Source organism: Colobus angolensis, unplaced genomic scaffold, assembly GCF_000951035.1.
Source record: "Colobus angolensis palliatus isolate OR3802 unplaced genomic scaffold, Cang.pa_1.0 Scaffold240, whole genome shotgun sequence".
In the NCBI taxonomy this organism is placed as follows: Eukaryota; Metazoa; Chordata; class Mammalia; order Primates; family Cercopithecidae; genus Colobus; species Colobus angolensis.
The window spans coordinates 1348369-1357852 of record NW_012115600.1 but is presented as its reverse complement, the minus strand read 5'-3'; the positions used below and the strand labels follow the sequence as shown (position 1 = coordinate 1357852).

The window sequence follows — 9484 nt, the reverse complement described above, 5'->3', positions numbered from 1 at the left end:
CACCGTGTTAGCCAGGATGGTCTCGATCTCCTGACCTCGTGATCCACCCGTCTCGGCCTCCCAAAGTGCTGGGATTACAGGCTTGAGCCACCGTGGTTTTACATTTTTAAAGAGTTGTGGGAGAAAGAAAAAGAAGGCAACTGTGTGACAGAGACCACAAGTGTCCCACAAAACCTAAAATACTCTCAAGCTTTTTTTTTTTTTTTTGAGACAGAGTCTCGCTCCATCACCCATGCTGGAGTGCAATGGTGTGATCTCGGCTCACTGCAACCTGTGCCTGCCGGGTTCAATCAATTCTCCTGCCTCAGCCTCCCAAGTAGCTGGGATTACAGGTGCCTGCCATCACGCCCAGCTAATTTTTGTGTGTGTGTATGTATTTTTAGTAGAGACAGGTTTCCCCATGTTGACCAGCCTGGTCTTGAACCCTTGACTTCAGATGATCCACCTGCCTCAGCCTCCCAAAGTGCTGGGATTACAGGCTCCAGCTCTTTATAGAAGTTTGCTGTCCCCATCTAACTCAACCCTTCTTTTTACACATGAATGAACAGAGGCCCAGAGAGAACAAGTGGCTTCCCTAAGGTCACACAGCAAGTTGATGGCAGAGCTGGTACCAGAGCCCAGCCTCCCACCTCTTCTCTAATGATCTCTCCCGTGTCTGTCAGGCCTCGTCAGGGACCAGAGCTTCTCCCTGTGCCAGCCATCTGTCCCTCGGGGCACCTCCCCAGTGCCTATCTCCCATCCCAGACCTGTGCCCCACCCTCTGGTCCATCTTCCTCCTGCTGTGCCTCCTCAAGCGTCAGCATGTGCATAGCCCTCCAAAGCTGGAATCACCTTCGCTTCAGTTGTCCTCTGAGACGTTGGGTGGAGGTGGCAGATCCCAAAACATAAACAAGGGTGTGAAGTTGTTTTTTTTTTGAGACAGAGTCTCACTCTATCACCCAGGCTGGAGTGCAGTGGCACGATCTCAGCTCACTGCAACCTCTGCTTCCCAGGTTCAAGCGATTCTCCTGCCTCAGACTTGCGAGTAGCTAGGAGTACAGGCATGTGCCACCACGCCTGGCTAATTTTTGTATTTTTAGTAGAGACAGAGTTTCACCATGTTGGCCAGGCTGGTCTCGAACTCCTGACCTCAGGCGATCCACCCACCTCAGCCTCCCAAAGTGCTGGGATTATAGGCGTGAGTCACAGAGCCCGGCCGGGTGTGAAGTTTTTACCTGAGTTTTACAAATCAAGATTCTGAGGCCTAGAGAGGAGTAGCGGCTTACAGAACAATCAGTGGTGGGGCCAGCTCTCATGTCATGGCTGTCCCCCTGACCCTTGTCACATGGCCTCAGTGTTACCCTGCTGAAGGGAGGAAGAGGAAGTTTTCCTGGTCTCGGCTCACTGTAACCTCCACCTCCCAGGTTCAAGCAATTCTCCTGCACAGACACACACACACACCCTCACATGCGTGTTCCATGCTGTGTTCTGAAGTAGTGTCGTTTTGAGGTCTGAGTGCCAGAGGCCGTGTAAGAGAGGAAGCTACTACAGTCTTGGGACCTGGGTCCTGGCCCTGGTTATGCATTACCAGGGGAAGTGTTCTCTTCAGCCTCAGTTTCCCTCATCTGTAATAGAAGGGGTTTGAACAACATCGTCTCTGACATTTCTCCAGGCTCTGACATTCTGAGATAAACCTAAATGTAGCTGATGGCACAGGATTTGAAATTGGGAGACCTGGGTTCAAACCTGTATCTCTTGGTGACTGTCAGTGAATCACTTTAACCCCTCGAAGCCTCAGTTCCCACATCTCTCAAATGGGGACACTTGAAATTTCCTCATGAATATTGAGTGGGTTATAGGAGATGATATGGCATAAATTGCTTTTTTAAAAAATAAAGCTTATGTGGCTGGCCGCGGTGGCGCATGCCTGTAATCCAGCACTTGGAGAGGCCAAGGGAGGTGGATCATTTGAGGCCAGAAGTTCCAGACCAACCTGGCCAACACAATGAAACCCTATCTCTACTACAAACACAAAAATTAGCCGAAGGTGGTGGTGCATGCCTGTAATCCCAGGTACTGAGGAGGCTGAGGCACAAGAATCACTTGAACCAGGGAAGCAGAGGTTGCAGTGAGCTGAGATTACACCATTGCACTCTAGCCTGGCGGACAGAGTGAGACTGTCTCAAAAGAAAAAAAAAAAAAAGCTTGTGTGAAGAGCATCTACTGAGCTGGGCCTAGTGCTGTTTTAGAGACAGAAAGAGCCATTCATATTACAAAAGGCGATTCTATTTCTGGACGTGATCAACAGCAGGAGACAGCAAGGTCTGATCTATAATAGACATTTTCACATGTGTTTTATCAGTTACTGCTTCTAATACTCATCCCTGTTTATCCACATGAGGAAACAGTTCTGGGGTTCCATGGCTGGTGAGAGGAGGCGCCAGAGTCTGAGCCCACATGCTCCCCGCTCCCAAGCCAGGCCTCTGACTGTAACATCAGCAGCGTGCCAAACAAACTTTAGATTTTTTTTTTTTTTAATTCAAATACATTTAATTGACTTATTTGGGCCCTAGTTTTCTCATCTGTAAATAGGGGTAACAGCATGGACTCCCTCAGGGCCGTTTGAGTGTCCAAGGAGGCTGAACCACGCCTCGCCTCAAGGGCAGTGTCACCACCTCCCCCATTAGTCTTGGTAAATGGGAAAAAAATTTTTTTTTTTTTTGAGGCTGAGTCTTGCTCTGCTTCCCAGACTGGAGTGCAGTGACTTGATCTAGGCTCACTGCAAGCTCCACCTCTTGGGTTCACGCCATTCTCCGGCCTTAGCCTCCGGAGTAGCTGGGACAACAGGCACCCGCCAACACATCTGGCAAATTTTTGTAGTTTTAGTAGAGATGGGGTTTCACCATGTTGGCCAGGCTGGTCTCGAACTCCTGACCTCAGGTGATCTGCCTACTTCAGCCTCCCAAAGTGCTGGTATTATAGGCGTGAGCCACTGCGCCAGGCCAAACCAGTGCTTCATATGCACTTACCATGCAGTCCTCTGAGCAACCCTTTGAGGTAGAGGAAGTGGATGCCCTAAAACGTGAAGCCCAGAGCAAGACTCCGTCTCAAAATAAATAAATAAATAAATAAATAAATGAAATCACATGTCCACGGGTGCACCTCCAGTTTCAACAGGCAGCCTAGCCTCCCAGCGCAGTTGTATCTTCAAAATAATACTTGGCTGGGGCTTAAGGAATGACTCCAATGGGGGGAGTTCTGAGCATCAGGATGTATGTGGCAGGCAATTTCCAGTGCCTCATTGCATGTCCCTGTATGGGAAATCACCATCTTACCTCTAGTGGAAATGAGCAGGCTGGGTGTGGTGGCTCATGCCTGTAATCCCAGCACTTTGGGAGGCTGAGGCAGGAGGATTGCTTGAGCCCAGAAGTTCAAGACCAGCTTGGGCAACAGAGTGAGACCCCGTCTCTACAAAAAAGTTTAAAAATTAGATGGGCATGGTGGCATGCATCAGTGGTCCCAGCTACTGAGGAGACTGAGGCGGGAGGATTGCTTGAGCCCAGGAGGTTGAGGCTGCAGTGAGCCATGTTCACCCTACTGCACTCTGCACTCTAGCCTGGGCAAGACCCTGTTTCCAAAAAAAAAAAAAGAAAAGAAAAAAGAAGAGAAAGAAATGAGCTTAGAGTGCTGGAGAATGGCTACTGAAAGGTCAAATAAGATGAGGCCAGATAAATGACCATTGAATTTAGCAGCATGGAGGTCATTGGTTCAGGGACATGGTAGGGAGAGACCTCAGACTGGACTGAGTTGAAGAGAGAATAGTAATAAGGAAGTAGGGACAAGCTGAGGCTACTCTGGAGAAAATTTACTGCGCAAAGGAGCAGAAAAATGGGCCAGTAATTGGAGAGGGTGACGAGGTAAGGTATAGTTGTGTGTCGTGGGGAGTAGAGTCAACATAACAAAAATTTACCATCGTAACTATTTTTAAATGTACAGTTCAGTGGTAATTAATACGTTCATAATGTTGTGTACCTATCACCACCATTCATGTCCATAACTCCTTCCACCTTGTAAAACTAAACTCTGTACCTATTCCCCATTCTCCTCTATCCCCAGCCCCTGACAACCACCCTTCTACTCTCTGTCCCTGCGATTTTGACTAAGTATTTCATATAAGTGGAATCACACAGTATTTGTTTTTTTGTGATTGGCTTATTTCACGTAGCTTAATGTCCTCAGGGTTCATCTATGTTGTAGCATATGTCAGAATTTCTTTCCTTTTTGGCCGGGCGTGGTGGCTCAGGCCTATAATCCCAACACTTTGGGAGGCCGAGGGAGCCGGATCACTTGAGGTCAGGAGTTTGAGACCAGCCTGGCCAACATGGTGAAACCCCATCTCTACTAAAAATACACAGATTAGATGGGTGTGGTGGTGCGTGCCTATAGTCCAGCTACTCGGGAGGCTGAGGTGGGAGAATCACTTGAACCCGGGAGGTGGAGGTTGCAGTGAGCCGAGATCACAACACTGCACTCTAGCCTGGGTGATAGAGTGACACCCGGTCTCAGAAAAATAAAAAATACATGAAAAGGGGTAGGGGCCGGGCGCGGTGGCTCAAGCCTGTAATCCCAGCACTTTGGGAGGCCGAGACGGGCGGATCACGAGGTCAGGAGATCGAGACCATCCTGGCTAACATGGCGAAACCCCGTCTCTACTAAAAAATACAAAAAACTAGCCGGGTGAGGTGACGGGCGCCTGTAGTCCCAGCTACTCTAGAAGGCTGAGGCAGGAGAATGGTGTAAACCCAGGAGGCGGAGCTTGCAGTGAGCTGAGATCACACCACTGTACTCCAGCCTGGGCGACAGAGCGAGACTCCGTCTCAAAAAAAAAAAAAAGAAAAGGGGGAGGGTTGGGTGTAGACTCTGGAAGGTGGATTTTGAGAGCAGGGCATTGCATCCAGGCTGAGGAGAGAGGAGAAGGGTGCAGTCGTCCAGAGAACCGGAAGTCTGTCCTCGTGTGCGGAGGGCTTGGATGCCAGGGCCAGGTGTAACCTTTTTCTGTTTGTCTCCAGTGCCAGCGCCAGCGCCAACCCCCCAGCAGGCCCCACTCCCTCCATCCCTGGTCCCCTTGGAGGCTACTGATGGCATGCTGGAGCTGCCGCACCCACTCCTGCAGCAGACTGAGGACCAGTTCCTGTCCCCGACCCTGGCGTGCAGCTCCCCTCTGATCAGCTTCTCCCCATCCTTGGACCAGGATGACTACCTGTGGGGCTTGGAGGCAGGTGAGGGCATCAGCGACCTCTTCGACTCCTACGACCTCGGGGACCTGTTGATTAATTGAGTGGCCCCGCCTGCCCCCAGCAGCCTGCCTCCGACTCTACCTCCGCACAAACAGGCTGACAGGCCCTCTGCCTGCACAGGGACATTGGACACTAGGTGCTGCCCTCAGGGAATGGGGTCTCCTTGCCTTTCCCACCCCAGCCGGCAGAAGCTGTGTGGGGAGATATGAATGGTACGGGGGAGGAGGGGATAAGGGTGTGGGTCCTCACCTTCCTAATGGAAGCTGGGCCTGGGGAGGCCCATCCAGTCTTCTGACCTCTGACCTCTCACGAGAAGGCTGCAGGTGAGGTGGCCAAGTCCAAGGAAAGGTCCTGCTACCTCCTTTTGAGGGGTAATTAGGACCCTCAACGTACCAAGAAGCACTTAATGCCTTTGTATTTATTTCAGGTTGAGTGGTTTGTTTGTGCTCCCTGAGTTTTAGCAGGGAGGTTGTTCTAGTTTTTAGTGAGACCTCCACAGACAGGCCCATCAGGGCCCATCGCTGTCCATGTTCCAGGGCAGGTCTGGGTTTCCAAGGGAGGGACCCAGGCCACGTCCCTGGTTTCCCCACAGTGGTGGTGGGGCTGGGTCTCTGAGGGGCTGTCCAGTCGGCCGGAACGCTAATTGCACTGAGGCCTCACAATTCTAGTAAACGGCAGCTGTGGGCCCTTTCGCCTCTCCACCTGTTCTTGGCCTCACATCTCCAGCTGAGCCACTGGTCTTGGCTTCCTGGTCGCCTCTGTCCCAGAGATGGTTCCAGAGAGCCATCCTAAGGCAGGTAGCTCTGAGGCTCCTGTGGAAACAGGAGCCACCTGCTCAGGAGACCCCTTTCCTGAGGAAGTCCTTACCTCTCCCTTCCTTTGAGATGTAAAAATGGTCCAGCAGAGACAAGCTCCCAAGGAAAACAGACAGGAACATGCGGGCAGCTGTCATGGCTGTGGCGGGCACCTTTCCTCAGAGTTTCTGCCTTGCTCTGGTCCAGGAGCCATTTTGCACCAAGGACTTGGTAGGCAGAGGCAGCCCCACTGTAAAGAAGGGTCAGATTAAAACAAAAAACTGCCAAAAGCATCCCTTCCGCCCCCCAATGTGGCGCTGGCATCATTCTCTGCTTCCCTGGGAGGAAGTTTTTCACCATGTTATTGAAGGGGATGGTTCCTTAAGGACCGCTCCACCCCTCAGAGCTCACTCAGACCCCCAAGGACAGAGGTGACTGGGGCTTGGTGACTTGTTCACCCCTTTTTTCCCAGGTATACTGAAGGGGTGACAGAGAGAGGTGACAGAGGTCTTCATGGCAGACCAGGCCTTCGCAGCTAATGGGGAGACGAACTCATGTTACCTCTTCAGGCCTGGGGTCCTAAGGGGGTCTTTTGGCTTCAGCCTGTTCCCCCAGAGGCTTGATCATCCCATATTGTCCCTGCAGACCAGCTGCTCTTGTCCTCCACCCACCCTGGGATGTGGGTGCTCTGGGGTGAACCAAGGCCGTGCCTTCTGGAGAGAGGCGCAGGGGTTGGTCTGAGAGGCCTGCCACCCACCCCTCAGGGAGCTAGGTTTTCTCAGAGGCTGGGCTGGACAGCACTTTTTTAAAGAGTTTGTAGCATTAAGTTGGTTTAAAATATGAAGGTGGTTTTGTTGGATGGCTCCTGAACTAACTGACTGATGTCTGAAGTTTGAGACGGGGGATTATTTCAGGGTGGGGCCCAATGTGATCTAATGCCCAGTGGGGGACAATTGTGCCTCCTCATTTGCTCAAATTCCTGGGCCCCCAAGTTAGCCCCCTCCCGGGAGTGGTCAGCAGGTCACAGCTGCCCCCACTCTATAAGCAAGGCTAATTTTGTACCCTTTACAGAAATGCTTTTGGTCTCCCCTCCCCAAATATAAGGGTCTTATCAGAAGCCCATCTTCAAGTCCAGCATGCTCAGGGGCCTGGCGTGGGATCTCGTTTGGGGTGAGTGGGCTGCTCTTCTGAGGTCTCCACTGGGCTGCCATTTAGCCATGTGCCATCCCTGGAGTCAGAGCTGTTTGACTCCCATCCCTCGGGCTCTGTCTGGAGCTTTCCCCAAGAATTACATCAGAGAAAAGGAAGAAGAGGCCTGCAGGACCCATTGGGAATGAGTTTAATACTGAAGTCTGGAATGTAAGCTCATGCCCTAAACGCCTCTCCATATGGCTGGACAGGGGAGCTGCCCTCAGGCTTGTGCCATGTGTCCTCAGCAGCTATCTCTGTCCCCCTCTGTACTGTCCCTTTCACACCTTGCCTGGCCACGGGGCTAGACCTCCCAGGCTAAGCCTCAGATTCAGTGCAGAACGCAATCTCATGCCTGCTTCTTGCCAGTGACACTTGAAGCCTCCCGACTTCCACAGAGCGCTTTCAGGATGCATTTTGAGTGATATTTTCTTTTTTCTTTTTTTTTTTGAGGTGGACTCTCATTCTGTTGCCCGGGCTGGAGTGCAGTGACCTGATCTCGGCTCATTGCGACCTCTGCCTCCCAGGTTCAAGTGATTCTTCTGCCTCAGCCTCCCAAGTAGCTGGGACTATAGGCATGCGCCACGACACCCGGCTAATTTTGTATTTTTGGTTGAGACGGTGTTTTGCCATGTTAGTCAGGCTGGTCTTGAACTCCTAACCTCAAGTGATCCACCGCCTCGGCCTCCCAAAGTGTTGGGATAACAGGCATGAGCCACCAGGCCCAGCCTGAGTGGTATTTTCTTTAGGGACCAGGTAGACTTTAAAACTAGGGTAGGAGAAAAGCCAATTTCTTTCTGAGGTAAATAATTTCTGCCAGGAAACTTCCCAGCCCCACCAGCAGCCCCCCCCAAAATCACCCATGTCCTCAGGGATGTCTAAAGCTTGGGACTCCAGGAAATCATCCAGTAGAGTTGGAGATTCAGAGATTTCTTGAAGACAAGAACGTGCTCCTAACTCCCTTCCCATTAAAGGTGTTAGATCAGCGGGTGTCCCTTTTCCACAGTAATGGGATCGGCTGGTGTGCCTGCAGGGAGGAAGAGGGAGGTGGTCAAGCTTGAAAAACTGGCTTTAGGATGGTTCTGACTTTGTTCTCCCTCCCCAAGTGTTCTCAGCCTCCATTCTGCAGTGTTTAGAGTTTTAGGGAAAGGGTTTGGGTGCCCCAGCATCCAGGTGTTGTGTGGCTTAGCGCACGTGAAGTGAAAACCTTTTGGGGTTGTTTGGAAGCAGCTTTCTGGTTCTTGTCATTGTATCCTGAGGTCCCAGAACCCTACTCTCCCACAAGGACCCTCAGTGACCATGATGACCATAAGCCTGGCCAGCCTGCTGGCTCCTGGGTGAGCTGAAGAACCTTGCCTGTGGCACTTTTCGAGAGTGAGCTGGACCCGAGAGAACATGGTCCCTGTGCTGGGACTCATGCGGGTCATTTCCTGCAGTCTGGTTTCGCTGGTCCTGTCTTGATGAGCACCATGTAAGCCTCCTTGTATTGAGATAATTGGGCATTAAACATTAAACTGCAACTCTGGGCATCTTGTCTTTGTGGATCTGGTCCCCCCAAGCTGGGTGTTGGGGGCTATCCTGGCCAGTGCTGGGGGCACATGATTGCCCAGTGGATTTCCCTCCAAGAAACAGCCTCTTATCACCATGCCTACAATCTCACCATTAAGGCATTGAAAAGTTCGCAGCACCCAGATCTAAACTGTGATCAGCCTTGCCTCTGTCACCTCCCATCTGGGCTATTTCCACAGCTTCCTGAATGGTCTTGCTGCCCACACTCTCCATCCCACCCTCTACATCAGTGGGTCCAACTGTAGTCCTCAGACCAGCAGCATCAGTATCATCTGGAAATGTGAGGCACGCATATTCAAGACCATACCTCAGGCTGGGTGCAGTGGATCACTTGAGATCAGGAGTTCAAGACCAGCCTGGCCAGCATGCTGAAACCCCATCTCTACTAAAAAATATTTAAAAATTAGCCGGGCGTGGTGGTGGGCGCCTGTAATCCAAGCTACTGAAGAGGCTGAGGCAGGAGAATTGCTTGAACCCAGGAGGCAGAGGATGCAGTGAGATCACACCACCGCATTCCAGCCTGGGCTACATAGTGAGACTCTGTCTCAAAAAAAAAGGCCGGGTACAGTGGCTCACACCTGTAATCCCAACACTTTGGGAGGCCAAGGCAGGCAGATCACAAGGTCAGGAGATCGAGATCATCCTGGCTAACACGGT

General features: G+C 51.5%; 1 protein-coding gene across 1 annotated transcript in view; it reads left to right on the top strand.

Moving 5' to 3' along the window:
- E2F2 (E2F transcription factor 2) overlaps positions 1 to 8787 on the top strand; it is a 25411-nt gene extending 16624 nt beyond the window's left edge. Inside the window, exon 7 of the mRNA XM_011945564.1 lies at positions 5049 to 8787. Coding sequence (XP_011800954.1) covers positions 5049 to 5317 — 269 coding nt within the window. The 3' untranslated portion in view covers positions 5318 to 8787. The remainder of the gene's footprint in view (positions 1 to 5048) is intronic.
- The last annotated feature ends 697 nt before the right edge of the window (positions 8788 to 9484 follow it).